Source organism: Urocitellus parryii, chromosome 4 (genome assembly GCF_045843805.1).
Source record: "Urocitellus parryii isolate mUroPar1 chromosome 4, mUroPar1.hap1, whole genome shotgun sequence".
In the NCBI taxonomy this organism is placed as follows: Eukaryota; Metazoa; Chordata; class Mammalia; order Rodentia; family Sciuridae; genus Urocitellus; species Urocitellus parryii.
This window is the reverse complement of record NC_135534.1, coordinates 91,286,330-91,312,952: the sequence shown is the minus strand read 5'-3', so window position 1 is coordinate 91,312,952 and position 26,623 is coordinate 91,286,330. Positions and strand designations below refer to the sequence as shown.

Below are 26,623 nucleotides of genomic sequence, written 5' to 3'. Positions count from 1 at the left end.
TAGGGTAGGTGATTTTTTAAATCCATTTGTCTCAAAAGAAACACATTAATCCAAGAGCTATCTTAATCATTTAACACATGTATTCCCATTAATCTTTATGGCTATCCTATGAAATTATTATTGTTATTTTAGAAAAGAGGAAACAAGCTGGAAAGGGTTAAATTAGTAACTTTCCTAAAGGCCCCATGGCTGAAGATAGAGAAGTTAGGATTTTAACTGAAGTCACTGACATGAATCTTTGTTCTTTGTTTCACTATCTCTGTCTTAAAGCTCATTGAGATCACTTAAGTAATATTGTTGCTGTGTGTACCCATGGGATGTAAAATATTTGGAAAAGATTATATATAATTTCTTGGGTTCTTATCTCTTTAGAACTTAGTCACTATGTGCTTTATGATTTTGTTTTGATCTGTACTTTTCCACTGATTTTTTCCCCAATAGGAATTGTGAAACTTAATAATTAAAAATTTCGTCCATCAACCTTGGGGCTTATTTTTGATATTCATATTTTTATTTAACAAATATTTTTGGAGTGCTTCTATATACCAGACCTTGTGTGTTGCACTGTTAAAATAATTTTCAAACTGTGGAGGTAGAAAAAGGAATAACTTAGATTGTCAGGAGGCATACTTTTGTCTTTTTCTCCCTTTTGTATTTCAAGTCTGTTAAAGTTTTGCATTATATTTTTAGTAAGCTTTTTGCTGCTGTGACTAAAAGATCCAACTAGCACAACTGTAGAGGAGGAAGAGTTTAATTGGGGGCTCATGGTTTCAGAGATCTTGGTCCATAGACAGCTGACTCCATTCCTCAGGACTTGAGGTGAGACTGAACATCATGGCAGAAGAGTGTGGTGGAGGGAAGTGGCTCACAAGATGATCAGACAGCCTAGAGATTCCACTCACCAAATAGAAAACATACACCAAAGGCATGTCTACCAATGACCCACCTCCTCTAACCACACCCTACTTGCCTTCAATTACCACTCAGTTAATCCTGGTAGGGGATTAATTCACTAATTGAGTTAAAACTCTCTCAACCCAATTATTTCACCTCTGAATGTTCTTGTATTGTCTCACACGTGAGCTTTTGGTGGATACCTCACATCCAAACTATAACAATGAGCTTAAATTACTAAAACAAAATGTGAAAACATTGCTTTAAGTTGCAAAGATACAGAAAACAGGCCTCTACCTAAAATAATCCATGAAGGGGAAAGAATACATGTAACTCCCCCCTCCTCCCATGGCATTGCTAGGGATTGAACCCAGGGTGTCATACTTGTTAGGCAAGCGTTCTACCACTGAGCTACATAGAGCTTTATACTTAAAATGTAGTGGTAATCTCAGACCACTCTTTGGGGGTGGTGGTGGTACCAGGGATTGAACTCAGGGAAGAAAATTATAAAGAGGCTAAAAGATATAAGGATAATTTTGTTACTATTGAGTTTTGAGAGTTTTCATATTCTAGATTTGCATAGACAGGATACAGAATATCTATATTCCAGACAGGAGTCCTTCATTGGATATGTGGCTTGTAATATTTTTTTCTCATTTGTTTTCATTCTTAATAAGGCTTTTTGGGAAATTTTTAAAATTGTATGATTTTATTAGTATACTGTGGTTATACATAATAGTGGGGTTCATTTTAACATTCATAAATGAATATGATATAATATATTCCATTTCAATCTGTGGTACTTCCACTTTCCCTGTTCTCCTTTTCCCTCATCCCCCTCCTCTATTCTACTGGTCTTTCCTTCTATTTATTTGTTATCTTAATCGTTCATTATGATCATACATAAGTGGAATTCATATATGCATAAGTTGATTGATTTCACTTCATTACTTCCTCCCTTTCCAACCCTTCTTTTCTTTCCTCCATTCCTTTCCTCTATTATTTTCATAAGATCTTCCCTTTGTTTTTATTCCTTATTTCTTCCTGGTTTTTACATTTGATAGAAAGCAGTTGGCCTTAACTTTGAGTTTGGCTTATTTCACTTAGTATGTTGTTTTCTAGTTCATCCATTTGCCAGCAAATGCTTCATTTTATTCTTTATAGCAGAGTAGATCTCCATTTTGTGTGTGTGTGTGTGTGTGTGTGTGTGTGTGTGTGTATATATATATATATATATATATACACACACACCACATTTTCTTTATTCATCCATTTGTTGACAGACACCTATGTTGGCTTCATAATTTGGTAATTGTAAACTGCGCTACCATGAACATTGAAATGCAGGTATCACTATAGTATGCTGATTTCAGCTCTTCACAAGGAGTGGATTAGCTGAATCATATTGTGGTTCCATTCCTTATCTTTTAAGGACTGTCTATATTGCTTTCCAAAGTGTTCCTACTAATTTGCAGTCCACTAACAGTATATAATTATTCCTTTCTCCCCACATCATCTCCAGCATTTATTATTATTTTCTGGTTTTGTTTTGTTTGTACTGGGGATTGGACCCAGGGGTACTTTACCACTGAGGTACATCCCCAACCCTTTTTATTTTTTTAAATTTCGAGACAGAGTCTCACTAATTTGCTGAGGGTCTTGCTGAGTTGCTGAGCCTGGCATCAAACTTGTGATCTTCCTGCCTCAACCTCATGAGTTGCTGATATTATGGGGGTGTGCTACCACCTGGCTATTATGTATAATCTTGTTATTGTCACTCTAAATGAGGTGAGATGAAACCTCAATGTAGTTTTGATTTGCATTTGATTGCTAAGGAAATTGAACATTTTTTCACTTATTTTTGGCCATTTACCCTTCTTTTGAGAAATGACTATTTTGTTCATTTGCCCATTTATTGATTGGGTTATCTGTGTTTTTGATAAGTCTTTGAGTTCTTTGTGTATTATGAATATTCGCCCTGTATCAGAGAAGTAGCTAGCAAAGATTTTCTCCCATTTTATAATCTTTTTGAGCTATTGTTTCCTATATTGTTCTGAACCTTTTAAAATTTGATGTCATCCCATTAATTTATTCTTGGTTTTATTTCTTGAGCTTTAGGAATCTTAATTGAGGAAGTTAGTGCCTGCACCCATCTGATGGAGTATTGACCCTATAATTTTCTAGCATTTGCAGAGTTTCTGATCTAATTTTTAGGTCTATGATCCATTTTGAGTTGAGGGAGGGAGATAGAGGTTCAGTTTCATTTTTCTACATATGGCTATCCAGTTTTCCTAGTACCTTAAAGACTGTCTTTTCTCCAACTTATGTTGTTAGCAACTTTGATAAGGATTAGATGACTATGTCTATGTGAGTTTGTCTCCGTGTCTTCTGTGTCTTCTAGTCCATTGGTTTTCAGTCTGTTTTGATGCCAACATCATCCTCTTTGTTACCTGTAGTTCTGTAGTTTGAGGTTGGGTAATGCCTCTAGCCTTGTTATTGTTCAGAATTGCTTGACTATTCACAGTCTCTTATTCTTTCTTATGAATTTTAGCACTCCTTTTTTCCCCTAGTTCTGTGCAAAAATTCATTGGAATTTTAATAAAGATTTCATTGAATTTGTGGAACATTTCTGGTAGTATGATCATTTTGACAATATTATTTCTGCCTGTAGAAGAACAAGGAAGGTCTTTCCATCTTCTAATGTTTTCTTCAGTGATTTCTATAGTTTTCATTGTAAAACACCCTTGGTTAGATTTATTCCTAGTTTGGTTTGTTAATAGAATTGTTTTTCTCAATTATTTTTCTACTGGGTTCATTATTGGTATGTAGAAAAGTGTTGATTTTTCTATGTTGAATTTGTATCCTGCTACTTTGCTTTGTTTAAGTCCAGTATATTGTTTTTCCTTTTATGGAAAAATTCTTTGCCTAGCTTTATCCTGAGAATTTTCTCTTATATTTTTTTCTAGAAGAGTTTTGAAGTTTTACATTTAAGTCATTGGTGTATTTTAAATTAATTTCTATAAAAGATGTGAGACTTAGGGGTCTTAGTTGAATTCTTTGCCTTGGTTGTCCACATATTCCAGTACTGTTTGTTGAAAAGCTATCTTTCATCCATTAAATTGCTTTTGCACTTTTGTCAAAAATCAGTTGGACGTATTTTGTGGGTCTGTTTCTGAGTTCTTCGTTCTGTTCCATTGATGTGTCTTAATCTTCTGCCAGTACCACAGTCTAAATTACTGTGGGTATATAATGTCTTGAAATTAGATGGACTGGGTCATTTTTTTTTTCCCCACAAAATTGCTTTAGCTAATCTAGTTCCTTTGCTTTTGCATATAAATTTACATAATATCTATAAAAAACATTTTTCTGAGATTTTGATTAAACTATGAATTGACATTTTTTCTATTTTCAGTGTTTTGATATATATCTGTTCATTTTTATTTTTATTTTTTATTATTAGTTTTTAATATTTATTTTTTTTTTTAAATTTTCGGCGGATACAACATCTTTGTTTTTGTATGTGGTGCTGAGGATTGAACCCGGGCCGCACGCATGCCAGGCGAGCGCGCTAACGCTTGAGCCAAATCCCCAGCCCCATATATATCTGTTCATTTTTAAATGTTATTGTTTTTTGCAGCACTGGAGATTGAAACCAGGGCCTTGCACATACTACACAAGCATTCAACACTGAGCCACACTGCCCGCTCTCCCCATTTTCTTAGATATTTGATTTTTTTCCCACCAGTCTTGTATAGTTTTTCAAAGTGCAAGTCATGTACATACTGTGTTCGAATTACATGTATTACATTTTTATTTTGACCTATTATGAATGGTGTTGTGTTTTTTTAAATTTTAAAGTCTACATGCTCATTACTATTATAGAAATACAGTTAATTTTTGTAAGTTTATCTTATATCCTGTGGCCTTGTTTTATTTAAAACAGATGTTAATTTGTTTAGTTCCCTCCACTAAATGATTATGTGGTTTTTCCTTTTTTTTTTTTTTTTTGTATTTTTGTCTGCTTTTGTTAGAAAGGTAACTCTGGCTTTTTAAAATAAATTGGGAAGTTTTTCCTTTTATTATTTGAAATGGATTATGTAGAATAGTTCTTTAAAGGTTTGTTTCTCCAGTGAAACCATCTAAGCCTAGAGATTTATTTCTGAGAACTTTTAAATTGGAATTCAATTTATTTAATAATAATTATTATAATTATTAAATATAATAATATATTATAAACATTATTTATATTATTATATATTATAATTTATATTATAAATATAAATAATAATAATAAATATAAATAATTTAGGACTAGTCATTACTGCATATTGTGGTGGTATTTGTGCTTTTTAAAAAAATTTTAATTCCTGGGTAATGATTATACATAAATAGAATTCATTGTGGCACATTTTTATGTACTCATAATTTGATCAGTTTCATTCCCAATTGCCTCCTCTTCCTTCTATCTTACTGGTCTCCCTTCTACTTTCATGAAAATCTCCCCCCACCCCCCCCTCCTGTTTCTTTCTACCACTTAGGAGAGAAAGCATTCTTTATTGTGAATAGCACTGCCATAAACATGGGTATTCTTTTGGATCAGTACTGAGGGGTGTTATAGCTGGGTCATAAGGTAGTTTCAATCTACTAGTCTTTTGAGGAATTTACATACTGATTTACATAGTGTTTATTTAGTCTTGGTATTTCTGCTTTTTAAAGGATTAAATCAGTTTATCTAGGGTAGATTGAAAATTTTTGTATATAGTTATTCATAGGATAGTCCCTTTGAGTCTTTTTTGTTGTTGTTTTTAGATGTTGATGGACCTTTATTTTATTCATTTACTTATATGTGGTGCTGAGACTCAAACTCAGTGCCTCACAAATGCTAGGCAAGTGTTCTACCATTGAGCTGTAACCCCAGCCACTTCTTTGAGTCTTTAATGATATCTTTCCCTTTTTTGTTGTTTTTGGACAGTCTTACTAGAACCTTGTCAAGTTATTGATTTTTTTTCCAAAGAACCAGTTTTTGTTTAATTGATTTGGTGGAGGTAAGTTTTTTTGTTCTTTTTGTTGTTGTTGTTTGTTTGTTATTGCTGTTTGTTTCAGTTTTATAGATTTTGGCTCTTAATTATTTAGTTCATGTATTTATTTTGCTGCTCTTATTCTAGAATCTAAAGGTACAAATATATTTTCATCTCCTTCAACTTAATGCATTTTCAGTGGACATTGACACTTTGATCCATGGATTATTTAGGAGTTTCCTGTGTAGTTTCCAAGTGTTCATCAGAGATTGTGCTGTTATCTTCCTGCTCTTATTTTCTAGTTTGGGTCAATTGTGGCCAGAGAACACAGTTTCCATCACTTCAGTTATTTATTTTTTATCTGGGTTTTTTTTTTATGGCTCAGGGTATGGTGTATCTTGATTTATGTTCCATAGGCATTTGAAAAGAATATATATTCTACTGTAAATGAGTGAAGTATTCCTTTGTCATCTAGATTCTATTGGTTGATGGTATTGTTAAATTCTTGTTTATTGAAATTCTAATATTTCTATCAGTTGATGAGAGGAGGTGTTTAAATCTCCAACTACAATTATGAATTTGTTTATTTCTCCTTTCAATTCTGTCAATTTTTTCTTCACATGTTTGTAGCTTTGTTATTTGGTACATCTTGGATTGCTTAAGGTTATTTAGGATTGCAGTGTCTTCTTGGTGGATTGACCCTTTTATCATTATGCACTTGTTTGAATCATTTTCTTTGTTGTAAAGTGCATATTAGTGTAGTCACTCCTGCTTTCTTTTGATTGTTTTTATGATGTATATCATTTTCCATTCTGTTACTATTAACCTGCCTGCATTGTTATTTTTGAGATTAGTGTCTTCTAAACAGCATATATTTGGGTCATTTTTTAAACTCTGCTTTGCAAATTTATCTTCTCATTGGTGTATTTAAAGACCTTTTATATTATGTGTGATTATTGATAAGATAGGTCATAAGTGTACCCTGTGTTTTACCATTGAAAATTTTCCATTTGGTTTTCCTTTTTTAGTCATAATTTTTAGATTTTTCTTTTTTTTTTCCTGAGACTTTTCTATTGTTTTGTTTGTTTTATTGTGTGGTTAGTTGCTTGTTGAAGCATTTTTATGATGGTTCTTTGAAGTTATGTCAGATAATTATGAGCATTTCTGTCATTTTGGTGTTTGTATTTATTATCTTTTTGCCTTCTCTGTGAGATCTTGGTTCTTGTTTAAGTAATTTTTTTTATTGAAACCTGGACATTTTTAATACTATATGAAACTTCGGATTTCATTTTTAATAGCTTCCTGTAGCACCCACTCTTTGTGGAGTGGAAACTGCACCCATTGACATCCAAGAAAGGATACTTCTTGTTATTAATAGGCAAGGGTGAGAGTTCTGGGTCCCCTTTAGGCCTTCACTGATACTATCTTGTCTGAAAGGGGTAAGAGCGCCTTTTTAGCTATTCCCCATATAGCCTCCATTGACCCCATTAGGGTGGTGGCCTTTTACCAGTCGGTGATGGGGAAAGCCCAGACTTTTTACCATGTCAGCTTTATACCACCGCAAGGCAGAGGAGAATTTGCTGCTCATTATTACCTGAGTAGAAGTTCATGTTCTTCATGTGCTTTGTACCAAACACTATAAGAGTTGAGAGAGAGGTCATATATCCTGGTGAGGGTGGATATTTTAGGTCCTTATTGAGTCTTCACTGGCATAGGTGGGAGTTGGATCACAGGTTTTTTGATAGTGTTTGACTAAAATAGAATGTTTAGTTTTTTAAATTTTGCTCTCCTACGCTGTTCCTTTCCTGGTCTTTTGGCTAGAAAAAGTTGAGGTTTTTGTTGGAGCTCTCTTGTCTTCCCTCATTGTTTCTGGTTTGCTGGCTTCTTCAGCCCCAAGGCTGAGTATATAAAGCAAGAATAAACTCAAGGAACTTGCCACTCTTGTTATTCAAGTCTTCACTTTTGGAATTCTATTACATTTGTTTTGTATATGATATCTGTGGAACATCATATATAAAGGAGGGAGGGAAGGATGGTGAGAGAGATATATTTATTCCATCTTGATGAAATTGAAAGTTATTTCTGTTTTGATCCCAGGGATGCCTTACCACTGAGCTATATCCCCAGCCCCTCCCCTCTACCCCTTTTAGAGCCAGTCTTGCTGAGTTGTTGAGGCTGCCTCAGACTTGCTTTCCTTCTGTTTCAGCCTCTCTAGTAGCTGGGAGAAAGTTATTCCTTTTAACTATTTTTTTTTAAATCCCACTCTTGCTAGTGCCTCTTTTGTATGCCATTTTAAAACCAAGTTTTTTCTTGCCACATTTTTTTGGTTCATTATAGTTGAATATAATTATAGTATTTGTTGTTACATATTTATATGTGCACATAATATAACACTATAATTTGGCTGATATCATTCCCCAGCACTCTCCACCTCCCACTCCTTGTTTTCTTTTCTCTTCTGATGTCCCTTTGACTTTCATGAGATCCCTGCTCCCCCTACATTTTTATTTTTTCCCTCCTCTTTGGTGAGAGAAAACATATGACCCTTGACCTTCTGAGTTTGACTTATTTCATTTAACATATTGTCTCAGGTTCCATCCCTTTTCCTTCAAATGGCATAGTATCATTTTTCTTGATGGCTGAATTAAAATTCATTGTGTATATGTGCTACATTTTCTTTATCGATTTGTCTATTGATGGATACCTAGGCTGCTCCATAGTTTGGCTATTGTGAATTGTGCTGCTATAAACATGGGTATACATGTATCACTATAGTATTGTTTTAATCAGCTTTTTTTTTTGCTGCTGTGACTAAAGGATCTAACCAAAACAATTTTAGAGGATGAAAAGTTTATTTAAGGGCTCATAGTTTCACAGATCTCATTCTCAATAGACAGTTGGCTCCATTCCTCAGGGATCCAGGTGAGACAGGAACAACATGGCAGAAGAGTATGGCAGAGAGAATCAGCTCATATGGTGATCAGAAATCAGAGAGAGAGACACTCCACTCTTCAGATACAAAATATATTACCCATAGCAACAGCCCCAATGAATGGCTTCCTCCAGCCATACTGTACCTGCCTCCAGTTACCACTCAGTTATGTTAAGGCTATAATTTAATCATTCCTCCTCCAACCTCCTTGCATTGTCTCACATGTGAGCTTTGGGGTATACCACATCTAAACCATAAATATTGAGGAGTGGTATAGCTGGGTCATATGGTGATTCCTTGCACAGTCTTTTGAGAACCTTGATAGTGATTTCCATAGTGATTGTACTAATTTACAATCTCACCAACAGTGTAAAAATGTTTCTTTCTCTGCACATTCTTTCCAGCAATAATTATTTTTTGTATTCCCAATGACTGCCATTCTGACTATTGTGAGATGAAATCTCAGTATGATTTTGGTTTGCATTTTCCTGTTGAAGTTGAACATTTTTTCATGTATTTGTTGGCCATTTGTTTGCTTTTTGGTACTGGGGATTGAACCCAGACATGTTAAACCACTGAGCCACATCCCTAGCCCTTTTTATTTTTTATTTTGAGACAGGTTCTTGCTAAATTTTGAGGGTCTTAGTTGCTGAGTTTGTCCTTGAACTTGTGATGTTCCTGCCTCAACCTGTTGAGTCCCTACCTAGGACCACAGGTGTGCGCCACCTGGCTTTGTTGGCTGTTTGTATTTCTTTTTTGAGAAGTGTCTCTTTAATTCATTTGCTCATTTATTAATTGGGTTATTTGGGTTTTGGTGCTGAGTTTTTTGAATTCTTTATATATTCTAGATATTTTTCTATCAGAAGAGTAGGTAGAAAAGATTTCCCCCATTTTGTAGGTAGAACCAAGTTCTTCAAAAGTGTTTTTTTAAGCTTATTTTCTTTAGTTCTTCTCATTCTCTCTTAAACCTATTCTAGTAGGATTTTTATCCCTATCACTTGTCTGAAAACAGTTTTTCAATGTGTCATTTATAAGTGAATAATAAAAGCAATAATACCACAATTTATGGTTACACCTAAAGTTTTACTCTGTAGGCTTGAAAGCTGTATTAAATTGACTTCTGTTTAGATTGGTCAAGAAAATTTGAATAGTCACGTAGCCATTAAAAATATTAATTCAGTGGGCTGGGATTGTGTCTCAGTGGCAGAGGACTTGTCTCATACATATGAGAAACTGGGTTCAATCCTCAGCACCACATGAAAATAAATAAATAAAATGAAGGTATTGTGTCCATCTATAATTTAAAAAAATATTAATTTTGTAATTTTTTTCTAGCACAATTAAGTAGTTTAATGCTGATTTATTAATTTAGTAGTTTTTAAAGCCTTTCTTTTCCCTCAATAAAAAGGCCCAAATGCTTAATTTGTGTTTGGACAAAAACTAATCCCAAGGTTATGTAAATTTTTTCATGAAACAGAAGAAAAGTGAGATGATCCTTATTTTGTTTTCTGAGGCTTATGTAAAGAATATTACAAAAACTAGTAAGGAGAGTGTACCAAAAAATGAATTTTTTTTTGGCTTTAGTTTCCCTTAGAAACAGTGGAAAAAAAAAATCTAGCAGCATGTAAAACAGGTAACATGACTTAAGTTTTGGCTTATTTTAGATATGCAAGATTTAATTAACATTAGAAATGTATCCAAATGGCTGGACATGTGAGGCAGGAGGAACCTGATTTCAAAACCCACAGAAATTTAGGGAATCTCTGAGCAACTTGGCCACACTGTCTCTGAATAAAAAGGGCTGGGGATGTGGCTCAATGGTTAAGTGAGTTCAATCCCCAGGACCAAAAAAGGAAGTATACAAAATGTTTACACCTTAATAGAATTTTAACTTAATGTACATTTAGGATAGTGAAAGTCTTAGTTAAATTTGAAAATGCTAGGTATTATGTATTATATCATGAGCATTAAAATTCAATTTTGAGTAGAATACTGTGGGTCATAATTCATGACACAACTAAATTTGATCAGTGTGTGTCAGATGGTCTCAGAGGTGGCAAAATATGAGTTAGGTCTTGATGGGTAATATTTTGTCAGAAAGTTGAAGCCAATGTGTTAAGTAGAGAAAGTAAGGTATGCTAAACCATAGCTGTGGCATATGGGAGCGGTTAATTGAAATAAAAATAGAGTACAGTAAGGATGTTCTGAAATGGCAAGAAGATGAGACTGGAGATTTGTGCCACTTATGGAGACTTTGCCTTGCTTCTTGTTCAAGTTGGAACTTGCCAACCCTGTGAGAGTTAGAAAACCGGTCAAAATTTTTGAGCATTGTACCTGTTTTTAATTATTTATATTTAATGTATTGTCTTTAGAAATAACATGTGTAACTCTTTTGCATGCTTTTGTGTATTTATCTTACTTGAAGTTAAATGCTTTTACTGATAACTTAATTTTTTGTTTGCTATGTGGGGATCAGGATTTATTATTGGGCCACTTAATATAATTGCTAATTATATAATATATAATATTATATTACCACTTAATATAATTGTTAATTTCTTCTGTGTTGTGTCCCTAATTTTTAAAACCACTTATGGCTGATATCTTTCACCAAGCTGTTGCCTAAGAACTTTCCAATGAAGTATGTGATAGAGGCCTCATTAATTATATTATTTATATCCCATTCTTTTTTCTTTTTTACTTTCTCTTTTGCAATTATATGTAATAAAGGCATATTTTAATACATGTCTTTTAAAGAGATACTTACGATTTTATTAGAATTTTTTGGTTGAGTCCCATCCCCTGTCCCCCAAAGAAAAGTCTTTGGAATAAGCTTTCATTAATTGTAATTGCCAGGGCTTCTTTTTATTTTTCCTTTAATTATTGTATTGGTAGATAGAAGGCATATTACTCTAAATTTATGAGAGAATTTTGAACTTAAATTAACTTTATAAATGTATTCGTTCTTATACATTCCTTCTAACTCCCTAAAAATGTTTTAATTTTCTTCATTATATATTTTTTACTCAAGGTGTGACTGCACAGAAAAGTTACAGAACAAATTTGATTTTTTGCGCTCACAGCTGAATGACATTTCATCATTTAAGAATATATACAGATATGCCTTTGATTTTGCAAGGGTAGGTGTGCAGTTTTTCTTCCTTAAGTCATTGTAATTGTTTTTCATCTTAAGACCATACTTAAGAAAATTTTTTCACTTATTTTAGGATAAAGATCAGAGAAGCCTTGATATTGATACTGCTAAATCTATGTTAGCTCTTCTGCTTGGTAGGACATGGCCATTGTTTTCAGTATTTTACCAGTACCTGGAGGTATGCATTTTTAAAAAATTTTGATTAAATATTTAAAAAACAATCTGATTTTAAAATATTGAGGAACAAGTCACTTTTAAGTCCTGTACTTTTAAACATTATTCATTAGTATTGAAAAAATTCTGTTAAAATGTGTAAATTTCTATTGTCATTTTTAGACACAAGTTCATGTGATTTGATATATCCTTTACATAAGAATTTGGGGAATTAGGGGTATAGTTTTGTGGTAGAATGCCTGTTTAGTGTGAATTAGACCCTGGGTTCAGTCACTAGCACTAAGTGAGACCTCCAAAAAATTTATTTAACATAGATATTTTTCATGCAAAATTAGTTTCTTGTGTCTTAGAAAGAATCAATGCTAGTAAACAAACCTCAAGCAACTTGTCTCATACTGAAATATATTTAAGTACCAGTTCTTATAATAAAGCTTCCCTTTTGCATTTAGATTGACTATGAAGAAATAAAACTAATATTTTATGTCCACAAGTATGAGAATGACTTTAATAGCATGCTTGACTTTACTGATTACTAAAAAAAGAAAAAAGTATACTGAATTTATGAAGCAAATATTCTTGGAGAGGGGTATCATTGTTCTTACTAGCACAGTGGTTCTAAAACGATACTATTCTTTTTTACATTGTTTTATCTAGTTTCATATCTGTTTTCATTGACTTCTTTTCTCTTTTTTTGCATTGGGATTGAATACAGAACCTTACATATGCTAGGCAGGTGCTCTGCCACTGATCGTCATCCTTAGCCCTTTATTTATTTATTTATTTGAGAAAGGTTCTCATTAAATTACCTAAGTTGACCTTAAACTTTGATCCTCCTGCTTCAGCCTTCTGAGTAGCTGGGATTACAAGGATGTACCACCACATCCAGCTTATGCCTTTTAATTTTTTCTTGGTATAGTTCTTGCCATTTTTTGAATAAATAAGTTTTTCCTTTGGAAATAATTTCTCATAAAGCTGATAACACAGCAAGTTGTCCAGAGTAGTTTTACTTAAAACTTTTAATAAAGGACAGTGGCATTTATATGAAAGAATTTTTTGCACAATAAATTTTTAAGCCCAATAAAGTGAATATTTTTCACGAATAGTGCTTACCTTTCTCCTGTTTCTATTTTTAGGCAAAATTAAATTTAACTGAATATAAAGACATTCACCTCTGAGAAGCTAAGTTGAAAACTAAATATTTTCACACACTTGTTTATATGCAAACTATTTGACATATGTTTTCTTTTTAAATCATTATTACACCATTTTTAAGTTAAGTTTTCTCTCCATTTAGCAATCCAGGAAATGTATTCTATTTTTTTTTTTTTTTTTTGTACCAGGGATGAACCCAGGGATACTTAACCACTGAGCCTCATTCTTACTCCGCCTCCCACTTTTTTAAAATTTTGAGGTAGGGTCTTTCTAAGTTGCTTAGGACCTCACTAAGTTTTTGAGGTTGTATTTGAATTTGCAGTCCTCCTGCCTCAGTCTCCCAAGCCTCAGGGATTATACCATACCTGGCTATGGGTTCTAACGTAACTTTCTCAGGTCTTCAATTAAGTGACAGAAGTGGAATTTGAACCCACTACTTCTATTAGACACCAACCTCAAAATGTAGTTCATGCAAGAAATATACTTGGAAGGAACACAAGGAAACTTTCTAGAAATGGGAAATGTTCTATATCTCGATCTTGTTGTTAGTTACACAAGAACATACAGATAGAAAAATTGTGACTTTTAATTATTAGTATACTTGTACTTATTAATATTATTCAAAAATTAGAGAAAAAAACTAGTAGTCGTCAATATGTAAATGCTCTTGAGGATTCTCTAAGAACACAAATAGTTAATAGAGAAATAAATGTTTTAGGAAATGCCAAAGCACACAAAAAATTATAATATATTGACTGAAGTTAAATCCTGTTAAGTAATGTTTGTTCTGAAGTTCACAGTAATTTGTTCTGATTTCCACAGCAATCAAAGTATCGTGTTATGAACAAAGATCAGTGGTACAATGTATTAGAATTCAGCAGAACAGTTCATGCTGATCTTAGTAACTACGATGAAGACGGTGCTTGTAAGTATGGTGTATTTCTATGAAAATAAAATTCCTAAAAATATTATGCATTTGTGGAGCATTAACATAACAGTTTTAAACATCATAACAGTAACTTTTACTGTTTAGCCAGGTTATGAGGAAGGTCAAGAGCTTAGATTCAGTAATATTATAAAATTAATTCTGGTAAATGTTTCCATTCCTTAGTAACCACACATAATAGCTAAACTTAAATGATAATTTCTGCATTTAGAAGCCAAAATTCTGCTTTGTCTTTCCTGTAGAAAAACAAATCATGATTTTAAAAACAAGAACTATTCTAGTAAAAGCTTTAAAATTAATGATGGTACCTATTAATGATATGGCAGATAATATCAATAACTCACTATAGTTTCAACCTTTCAATTAAAATATTTGTACTCTTTTTAAGAGATAAAACTTTTTAATCTCAGAGTGCCCCTCCCAGTTTTCAATCCCCCCAACTCCCCTACATCAGAGCCGGAGAGTGAGGCTCCCTGCCCTCTACCTGTGGTGGACGAGGGCCCTTTAAGGCACCTGAGGGTGGGAGAAGAGGAGCAGAGGCTGGTTCCATCCTGGATGCAAGGACAGGCTTCGGTTGGCAGGTTTTTGTGGGATGGAATCAATGAGGTGGGGTGTCAGACACAGACACAGGATTGGGCCATCCTTAATGTGGTCAGGGTCACAACTGTTAGGACTAGGGGCAAAAACGACTCTTAAGTGGATAAAACAGATTTGGAGTAACGATATTTAGATGAGCCAAATTACTCTCTAGATATATTTTTAGTTTTTACTATTATTTTGGTCACACGTTGTTTTAATGTTCAGAGCAGTTAACCTGGAAAAGGAACTTTCCTTATAAACAAGAATTAAAATGATGCATTTAAACATTTACTTTGTGTTTATCTTTATACCATGTCCCCTTTTTAGAATAAAGCCTTTTATATGGCCCATCCCCCCTTCACAATCTTACAATACTTGGTAATGTAACAGAACTACTACCTTAATCACTTTTTACATTATGATTAAATGCCAGAATGCTATGGAAGAGGTTAATAGTGACTCAGTTATTAGAAGGTTCATGAAACACCTTGCAAAGAAAATTGCTATGAATACCCATTGTAGAAAGTCCCACCTTTTTTATTTTCATTTTTTTTTCGGGCAAAATGGAAAAGGCCAAGAAAATACCAATGTGTAAAAGAGGGAGATTGGAAACAAAACACTTAGAAGAAAGGATAGGTCAGACTATCATATGGACCATTTGTTATAAGCATATGGAGAATTTGTTATATAGTTGGAGAGAGGAGTTTATTGAATTCTAATGAGACTTGTTTCATTATTTCTAGGGCCCGTTCTTCTTGATGAATTTGTTGAGTGGCAAAAAGTTCGTCAAACATCATAGCAAGAACTATTGTGAAGAAAATGCAAACTTTTTGATTCCCACATGTATACAAACTAATGAAATGAGGGGGAAAAATCCAAAGGGTGCATTTTCATTCATATGAAAGACTTCTCATAGTACTTTTTTTTTTTTTTCCTTTTTTTTAAAGGAAGTTTCCTTGTTACATGTGAGCGGCATTGAGCCACACCTCTTCTGAGACTGAATATTGACATTTTTGTTTCAAGTTATGTTTTTAACATTTATTTCAGAACAATAAAGATTCAGATTTGTGACAAAGGCCTTAAAGTGAAGATGTCCCTTGAGTGTCAGAGTGGTATTTATTTTTGTAAGTTTGAATTCTTGATTTTTGAGGTTCAGAATTACCATGAATTTGTGAAATTTTAAAGATTTTAAGCAATCTTAATATCCTGCAATGTAGTCTGCTGATGGTATAGCTCATATTATTTATCTTTGCACAATTAGGAAGAATAATTATTGGCCTTGACTTATAATGATTTTCTGGTGCAGCTAGTAAAAAACATTTCTAGATTGGAAGTGCTCCAACTTTCAGCTGTGGGTATCTGTAAAAGCTATCAAGGTCTTATGTACGTATCTTATTTGAAAAGTTTGGAAAGATTATGTTAAGTTATTTTGTTTTTTGACCATGAGATATTTTTAATAAGCAGAAATAAGCCCTGCATGTGTATATTTAACATGAAATTTAAGTTTTGTGTATTTCTGTCAAAGAATTTCATTTACATTTGAAGTAGCAAGGTTGATATATTAATGGTCTCAAAATCAGACATTCTTTTAAGAGCATTAGGATCAATATTGAAGTTGTATTTTTATCATTAATACAAATGGCATATTTATGATATTTTTAATTATTATTTTATAATATAGAGAGTTTTGTTGAGAGCACTGTTATTTTCCTTAAGAAAACTTTAGCTTTGATTTTTGTGGACTTTGTTAAGATATATAAAAGAAAAGAAAATAGAATAATGGATCATGAGAGACCTCTGGCTGTAAGTGCAAACTTGGTGATGTCATTTAACATTGGTAGTATTACAGTTTTGCTGTTTGTCACAATTTTCTGACTATTGGCAATACAGTATCTTGAAGAAATAACAGCCTTATTCACATAAAAGTCACCTTTTGGTTAGCAGCAGGCATGTTTTATACATTCCTTTTCAAACCATCCAATATTCCAGTGATAAGAAAACTTGGTTCACATTCACAGTTCAGTCACAACCTCAGTAATATTCATAGTCTCATTGTATAAATGAAGAGAACTAAAGAGGTTATTTTTCCATAATAAGGAAATTTCTGTTGATTTAAAGTAAAGGTTGGTTGTTTTGATAGTGAATTTGTTTAATGAGTGATTTTCAGTATTAATTACCTAAGGGAAAAATAGCATTTTGAAACTTATTGTTTGCTTCTTGGTTAATGAACATAAAGTGATTGCCAGTGTTTTACTTGCCTTCTTAACAAGATTATTTTGTACAGTTTTGTAAGACACTGATAAAATAGTGGAAAATAATTCTTTTCCTCAGTACCTTTAGATAAAGATTATTTTCTTTGAATATTCCTCTTAAGGGTTAGAATTAGCAAATTATTAGTAAGGAGCACATGAACATTTGTGATTTAGTATCATGAATGATGTTTTAATATCAAATTAATAATATAAGAAAAGGATTTACATTGTAGAATTTCTAATATAATTGACTCTTCTAAGGTACAAGTTAAAACAATTGAAGGATATTGTCCACTTTTGTTTAATTCAAAAGAATTTAAGTGAAATCTTGCAAGTTGTTACTTTATAACTTGAACTAATTGTAAAAACCTTTGTAATCTTTATTATTTGAGTGAAGTGAGTAACACTCAAAACTTATAGGGTGACTTTAAAAAAATTTTTACTTAGATTAACTATCCAAGGGTTCCTTTAATTTTTTTGGCAGAGGTTGGTTCTGAATATGAAAATTAAATTCACTTTTTTTCTGCCTAAAATTAGTGGTCCAGTCCCACAATGGTCATGTGCCTGTTTTACTTTCTTGCTCCATCTGTTTCTCTTACCTTTCTAAAGCCATATAACACTCACCTAATTCAGTGGCATATGCCTCTATAACCCCAGTAACTTGGGAGACTGAGACAGAAGGATCAAAAGTTCAAGGTCAGCCTCAGCAACTTATCTAGACCCTGTCTCAAAATTTAAGAGGGGGTGGACAGGGGCCTGGGAATGAAGAAGCTTGGTGGTTAAGTGCTCCAGAGTTTGATCTCCACTACCCCTCACCCTGTTTACCTACTTTGCTGGCAAATTTGCTTGGCCTTATTCATCAGGGCATGGGCTGTGTTCCTTCTCTCCTTTCTTAATTTATATTTGAACAACTTTCAGTTTATTGGGAAACTTATAATCAAGATGCTAAGTGGTTAAGATATTAACTGGTCAAGATGTTTAGCAAAGTGGACAGTATTAAGGAACTTGCAGTATGAAGAAGTCTCCTAAGTGTTGTGGCTCTTTTTTTTAAACTAAAGTGCCTTCCCAGGAATCCTTTTGTAAAATCTTCTAATTTATTTTCTTCGAATGGAATGAAATACTCGATGGTGCTTTATAACATGGAGTTGACTTGCTGCTTATAAAATAGTTTACAAATGTAATACTACTGGAAGAAAGTAGAGCCAGGTGTTGATTCTTTGTGGGAGGTTGGAGTGTTGCCTTCCACAAATCCATGGGGTCAATAATTTTTAATAAGGTATGGTCATTTAGAAAAAAATTGACCAGGGATTCGGGTAACATAGTATGATAAAAATGTGTATTACATGCTGATCTGGATCTGTTACCCTGTTTTTCTCTTACTATCTAATGATTTCTTGTTTTTAAAATGATAAAATTCTCGACAATACATTTTTAATGGTTATATTTTTATGTGTAATGTGAGACCTCCCATGGGATTATTAAATTGACCCTCAGGATTGTATATCCCTTAAGTACAAATGCCTTTTTATCTAGCAAACCAAAAGTGTATCTTAACAATATTGAATGCCATCACTTTTCAGTGTGAAGGGGATGAGGGTGAGAGTAGAATTTTGACATAACTAGAGTTTTTAAGGCATGCACAATTATGTGGAGTGGTCACATTCTAGACAAATGAAATACATTGCTAATAAAACAAATTTTGAATTGTATCTTAAGCAAAATGTCTTTTCTGCCTAGTCATTAATGGGAAATTATGAAAGGACTTACTGAAATGTATTATGTGCTTAGTTTTTGAGGAGCAGTTAGTAAGAATGCTGACGTCATTTGTTTTACTGCCTTCTTGATGAAGTATTCCCGATACTACTGTGACAATTCATAAAGGGATAATACTTTGTTCTGGCTTTTAAGCCTGAAGTTTTTAGCACATCTCTCACATGCTTCCCAAATGTCTAAAGCAGCAAATAATTTGAGGGCATTTAATGCATGTAATTTAAATACATATTTTTGTTAAAAAGAGAAAAATTAGAAAGCTAAAGAATTTTTTCTTTTTCCTAGAGAGAAATTCTTCCTTAAGGAAATATATCACTTCTTGAGTGATACTGGAAAACATCACAAGGAAACATTTCAAAGAAGGAAGCATTTTCTCTTCAAGAGAAATGAAAAATAGGAAAATTGTAAATTTCCTCAGAAGGAAAGACTAGTGTGAATTATTAAATATTCTGGATCATATAAATTTTAATGACTTTAATTTTATTACTTTCATGAATATTTAGCAATAACGAGACAAAAATATTACAATTCAGTCTTTTTTGTTAATAGACCTAGTTACCTATGATTATACTGTTAAAGCCCAGAAAACATTATTATAACTTTTATGATAAACTTTATAGATTGTGGAAATGAATTGCTGCCATAAACCTTGGATAAATGGAATGATATTGTAGATATTTTTCTAGTGAATTTTTACTTCACTGGAATAAATTTAAAAAAATATTTATGTATCTTTAGTTTTTTAGGTGGATACATTAGTTTGTTTTTATGTGGTGCCGAGGATCGAACCCAGTGCTAGGCGAGCATTCTACCACTGAGCCACCACCCCAACCCCTGGAATAAATCTTTTGATGTTTAATTTATTTGCCTTTTCTTAAACACCAATTTTAATAAAACTGATGAGGCATTTACTGTATCCACCTCACAATCTTCTCTATTCTATGAGTACAGATAGTGTTTCCCTAATTCCTTTCCCTGATCAGTTGTTACTTAATGTGACCCTTTTCTTTTTAAGACGGATACTTTATTTAGAATCCTTTATAATATACTTTGTTTTTATATCAGTTCTTACAAGTTACAGCAAAACAATTTTATTAAAATTGTTTTAGCCTTCCTCAAAATTATATCATTTGAGGAGATATTGTCCTGCTATTTGGCTTTTCAGGTCTACAGTATTGATGACTTTTCATACTTCATGGTTGGTTTAAATTAAAATTGTGGACTTTTAAAAGCTTGAAAATATATAAAATGCATATGTATAAAGCAAGATTTCCCTAAAACTCTATAGGGTTGTATGTGTGTGTAGAATTAGTAGTTATAGTTTATTTTTCCTGTAGAAATAAATCATAGTTAAAAGCCATGAAGGTTAAAAATTTTGCTTTTATATGACTGCTATTGAATTTGTGAAAGAAAAAGACAATACTTTATTTGAACAACTTGTCACTAGAGACTTTATTTTGACTTTATCAAATTTAGCAAATCAATTTTTTTTTAGTTTTAAATGAGGTTTACATATTTTACCTCTACTATCATGCAAATGAAATGACTTAAAGCAGGTTTAGGCACAGTTAATTTTGACTTCTTATCTATTTTGGATTTGTATTATTCTTTGAAATTACTTGGAATTTTGAGAGTTTATAGAAGTGAAATCTGAGAACCTGAGTTTGGTTTCTTCTTTGCCACATCTCTGTTACTTTTAGATAGTCACTTGACTCTTGTCATCTTTAGTTTTTTTCTGTAAAACAGCAATAATTCTACTAGTATTGTCAGGAAGTACAAATGGAGCCCTAAATATTAAAAGAGTTCACTTTGGTGTTTGAACAAAAAGTGATTAATTAAAATAGTTCACTCTGCCCCCAACAGATTACACCATCCTACATGGAAAAATAGCTGGAGTTTACTATTTTGTTCTACCATTTTTAAAAAATAATCAAACACATTTATTTATGTTTCAGACCAAATCTTTAATTCAGCAAATTCTAACTACACCAGGAAGTATTCTAGCTCTAGTATATCACAGGGCATAGAATAGAGAGGTCTTTGGCATTTATGTGATTTTCATTTGAATTGGTTTATATTGTTTATCAAATGGTGACAAAATTATTTGGGGGAAAATAAGTCAAGGAAGGCATTACAGAGTGTGAGTATAAGGTTGCTATTTTAAATAAACTGTATTCTAATTTATGAGACATTTGACCTGGAATACAGGAGCAATTGAACAATATGGTTGGTTATCTGGGAGCACAGTGTTCTGGGCAGAGGAATCGTGCTAAGGCCGTGAGCAGGTAACAGTTTCCTAGGTGTCTTTGGGAAGCTACAAGATCAGAGTAAATGTAGTAAGCTAAAAGAGTATTAGCAATAGAAAGTGAGGTTACAGACATAGGGAATAATAAAGACTTACTGAGTGAAGTAGGAAACAATTAGGGTTCTGATCAAAGCAAGGATATGGGGGTGAATAAAATTTGGAGAATAATACATTGGAATATTGAAAGTGGCCATTTAAGAGTAAAAGATTCAGGATCATGTTTGAGGTAGGAAGACTGAGGATTTAGTTTGGGATTTGTAACAGTAGATGTGCCTGTAAGACGTCCAGAGGGAAATGTAGAGTAGTGGGCAGTTGGATATTTGAATTTGGAGTTCAAAGATAAAGTCTGGGCTGGAGATAGGTAATTTGGAAGTCAACAGTCTGTATATATCATGACATGGATGAAATCACATAGAGAATAAATGTAGCTAGAGAATAGAACTGAATTGAAAACATAGTTAATGAACTTTTAGGACCACCTTTTGTGATTTTAAAAGTAGAAATGTAACATTTTCTACCACATACACCAACCATTATTACTTCCTGTAATATAGAAACATTTTAAAACCAAGATTGATAACATACATTTATGTATAAACAAATGGCAAAATGAAGACATTCCTTAATTCCTAAAATGAGGCTTTTTGTTGTGAATGGTACAGTCTTATATTTTAAGAATATATTTCTATGGTGGTCAGAAATTGCTGTTATGATTCAGTTTGATAGTTTTAGCACTAGAGGGCAGGATTGCTTCTAGATTGTGAAGAGTGAATTTGTCCAAACATAATCCCTACATTCATTCTCAGTGAATGCACTTGCTTCTCAAGTGACATATTTACCATCTACTGTGTTTTATTTCTGTTGCTGGGAAAGTAGAAAGTAAAGGTAAGCTTGACTTTTAGTCTGTCTAGGACTGTGATTGATAGTAACACATTTGCATATGAAGTCCAAGGAAATTCAAGGTAGTTTCCCCCTTCAATAATGGTAATCTGGACCCAGTTATTATTGGTACTCTGAAGTACTCATCACTGTGCCTAGTTTTTAGGTTAGTTCATAGTGTTTGAATAAATTAAAAAAAAATTAATTTTAAAAAGTGGGATCAGGAAGTTGGGAGCCTTTACAGAGTCCGATTTTATTTGGGTTTTTTTCCCCCTCATGGCTGAGGATCAAGCCCAGGGCCTTGCACATGCTATGTAAGCACTCTGCCACTGAGCTATTTGTCTTATCCCCTACCACCACTTTTTCACATTTTCACAGGTTTTCCTATTAAGATGGAGATGATTCCACTCTGTCTTTACTCCCATGCCTTTTTCTGATAGTTTAGCTACAAGAACAGTTTGTAGCCATAGAGAATAGAAAGTCTTTTTATAGTCACCAGAGTGAAGAGAAATGATAGGTGTGGAAGGTGGGCAGTTCCTTCTGTCTGGCTTGTATCAGATTGAGACGTTAGAGATTGAGATGGAACCTTCCTATATTCTACCCTGAAAATTTTCCCACACATGGGCCTTAAAAGTTTGTCTGGTCTTTTCAGTTTCCCTACTTTAATTTTCTTGCCTATAAAATGAGAATAATAGTCCTTACCTAATTGTATTGTTTTGAGGATGAAATGAAACAATACCTGCAGTAAATATTAACTACATTGTTCTTTGAAAAAACAAAACTAAATCATTGGTCTTTGTAAATTGAATTTGTGTTCAAATATTATATAGTAGAGCAACTAAGTGGAAAACTGTTAATCCACTAATATACACTTAGAAATACAAAACGGTTATTGATGTAAACTAATCTGTATTATATACTTGTTAACTTGGGCACTGTAATGAAGTGATTGTTCTGAAGAATATTAAATATGACTAAATGAGGTGATAAATTTACAGTGCTTGGTACCAAGTAACAAGCATTCAGTAACATGAACTGCTATAGCTATTTTTAAACAGTGGATCAAAAAAAAGTGGATCAATTTGATTTCATAGAGAGGGCTCTTATTAAAAAAATATTTTTATTGTTGATGAAATTTTTAATTTTATTTATTTATTTGTATGTGGTGCTGAGAATCAAACCCAGTGCCTTGCACATGGTAGGCAAGCCACAATCCCAGCCCGCTGGAGGGCTGTTTTTTAACAAAATAAATAAGCTTATAAAACAAAAATACTATATAGTCTTATTACTTTGTTTGATTTCCTTATTACTTTGATTGATTGTGGAGTAGCAAGACCTTTTCCCAAAAGAAGTTTTACCTAGAAGTAAAATATTTAAAACAGTTAAAATAAGAATCTCTACATCCTCCCCACTTAAAGGAACTACTGGCTCTCCATTTTTTAGGTAGTGGTGGTACCGGGAATTGAACTCGGGATCATTCTACCACTGAGCCACATCCCCAACCCTATTTTGTATTTTAATTAGAGACAGAGTCTCAATTGCTGAGTGCCTCACTTTTGCAGAGGCTGGCTTTGTATTCACTTTCCTCCTGTCTCAGCCTCCCTAGCCGCTGGGATTACAGGCGTGATCCACCCACACTCGGCTCCAACAGCATATTTTGAAAACCACTGTTTGCACATTTGTACTTTGACGTGTCAAATGTGAGCAAAGTAATAGTGGGAAAACTGGATTTAGGAATTTCTATTTCATTTTCTAAAAAGCCAAAAAGTAGCTGGCATTGTTTTAATGTAGAATAAGATAAAAAAAATGCATAAAATCTTTTTTAAAAAATAGCTTCCTGAAGGAATGATGATTCATTTGCTTTACTGTCTTCCACTTTGCTTAACAAGTAAGTCATTTCCCCCCCATAACCAGTTTGTTATAAATATGGTCATAAGATGGTTACATTGACTAGTCTGATCTTACAGAATAAATGAAAAAAATTGACAGACCACTAGTTGAGTAAGGGAAAATATGACCCTTCTTGCACTTAGAATGTATGAATTGAAGAAAATCAGTGTAGTCTTTAACTCTCTGATGTAAGATTTAATTTATTGGAACTTCTCCTTAGTCCAGATTGCAGCACCTTTCTATGTTTCTTGTATATTCTGCATCTACTGTCTCTGTAATAATTGAGGGCTCTCCTCCCAATTCTGGGCTTGGTTATCCTTAAAGAAACATCCTTTCCTTTCTTCATTCTTTGAGTCACTACTAATCTTGTATATACTTTTTTGAGTGTCCATAACACTGTATTGTAAGAGCATATTCACATATGTTTTCTTAACTAAGCTGTGAGCTCCTAGAGAGCAGGGACTGTATGTTTTAGCTTTATCCTCCAATGCCCAGAACTATCTACAGTATAGGAAAAGCATTCATAAATGGAACAAATGAATACATGAGAATGAACAGATGAATGTTTTTGCTTGTGTTAGATATCTAATATATTTGTATTTTTTGTTTACTGTATGGCAGACATTCTAGTATAATTTTTAATGTTGACTTATTGAAGTAAATTAATGCAAATCAAATGCATATTAAAGCAATTATATTTTGCCACCCAAATTAGCATAGATTTTAAAATTGATAGTACCTATGGTTGATGGCATATGGAGACAGAAATTTTTATGCTTTACTGGAGGGACTATGATTTGGCATAGCCTTTCCTGGAAAGTAGGAAGATATATTCAAAAGCCTTAATAAGTTTCATATCTTCTTACCCAGCCATCCTATGCCTACAAATATATCCTAAAGAATAAAATTTGTGATTTTTACCATAATATAATTTATAGGAAAAAAAAGAAATTACCTAAATGCTTAAGCATAGGAAAATTTGTTAAATAATAGCACACTCATATAATGGAGTATTATGGTATCTTTAAACATCCATGCTATAAAAGGTGGAAGCATTTTAAAGCAGTATGTACAATGCAATACTATATTTCAAAACTGTATGTATTGGGAGAAGGCTGAAAGGCTATACACCAAAATAAGATAAATGGTTATCTTCTTGGTGGTAGAATTACCAGGAGTTTTTATTTTGCTTCACAATCTGTATTTTCTGTAATACAATGAGTATGTATTAGTTTTGTAATATTAAAAAATAAAGGTTGTATAAGGAATATATACTTTCTCCTTTGCTGATTATACATATCCTCTAGTAAAAGATTTGGAACCAATTATAAAATAGGAATTTTCACCTGAACTCAGTATTGCTGCCCTTTTTACTTGCCTTTTCTGCCATTGTTACTTATCCTAGTCATAATATACAGCAGAAGCCTATTACAGAAGTAAGTAACTTTGATTTGTTCATTTATTCAGGAAATATTTATTGAGACTTGTGGTCTAGGAACTTGGGATATTAAGTATCAAATTCTTGAGGGTTAAAGCATTCTGAAATTTATTTTAAAACTGGAAATTTAAGAAAGTATCTACTCCAGCTTTCTCTCTTTGGCAACAGGGAAAATATATCCCAAACAGATTTGCCTAAGACTGAACGGGTGATAAGTGGCATAGTCTAGACTTAAATTCAGAAATTTCGTTACTAGTCTAGTGTTATTTTTGGTTACTTGGACCTCATTTTGTAAAATTCTCATCAACTGTAGATTTAGAAGACAGGTTGTCCTCAAAGTTAATATCTTTTATTAGTAGCCTTAATTTCCTTCACTTTGTTTCATAGAACATTTAGTTAACCAAAGCTTTACATCCATAAATTTTCTATATTTATCATTATTAAACTACTTGTAAGTATGGGTTTGCTTTTTTTTTGTACCAGGGATTGAACTCAGGGGTGCTTAACCACTGAGCCACATTACCAGCTCTTTTTCTTTTTTTATTTTGAGTCAGAATTTCACTGTGTTGCTTACAGTCTCACTAAATTGCTGAGGCTGGCTTAGAACCTGTGATCCTCCTGTGTCAGCCTCCTGAGCCGCTGGAATTATAGGTATGCACCACTGTGCTCACCTGGTTTTTAACCAGCTGAACAAAATTGAAAAAGTCACTTACCCCCATTAACATCAATCAGTTGCTCTTTACTCTTTGGGCAGAGTCATTCAGCTAGTCAGTAGTCCATCTGACTATGTAAGTATAAAGCATATTGTTTAGATTTGGTTAACTACCAAAATGGAAATACAGTATAATTACAGCATAGCATTATACTACCTTCAGTTATCAAATGAGCTATTCCTTTATGCTGCCGCCTATATATTGAAAGTCCTAACCTGGCTAACTCTCACTAATCTTTCAAAACTCCTAATCCCAATTTAGATATTGCCTCTTCTGGGAAGGCTCTCCTCACCCACACCCACTCCCCATCTCGTAACCTTCTATAGCATTGTCGTATTGTATTATACCGAACTCCTTGAAACCAGAAGTGTCATCGTTCGTTCATCTTCTTTTATGTGGGACACATAAAAGACACTTAAATATTTCTTTCTTGATAGGATAAAGAAGTGAGTGATGAAATAACAATTTCCTTCTGATGTTAAAAAATAAAGGTTAAGAATGATTTGTTCTTATATATTGGTTCCTTG

General features: G+C 33.1%; 1 protein-coding gene across 5 annotated transcripts in view; it reads left to right on the top strand.

The window, feature by feature from the left end:
- Dcun1d5 (defective in cullin neddylation 1 domain containing 5) overlaps window positions 1–25,217 on the top strand; it is a 38,510-nt gene extending 13,293 nt beyond the window's left edge. For 4 of the 5 annotated variants that reach the window (XM_026392482.2, XM_026392484.2, XM_026392487.2 and 1 more), the window contains 4 exons: window positions 11,876–11,984; window positions 12,072–12,176; window positions 14,147–14,249; window positions 15,593–25,217. In XM_026392482.2, the coding sequence (XP_026248267.1) occupies window positions 11,876–11,984; window positions 12,072–12,176; window positions 14,147–14,249; window positions 15,593–15,648 (373 nt within the window). In that variant the 3' untranslated portion in view covers window positions 15,649–25,217. The remainder of the gene's footprint in view (window positions 1–11,875; window positions 11,985–12,071; window positions 12,177–14,146; window positions 14,250–15,592) is intronic. The other variant, XM_026392483.2, reaches the window with a different exon arrangement.
- Window positions 25,218–26,623: the final 1,406 nt, after the last annotated feature.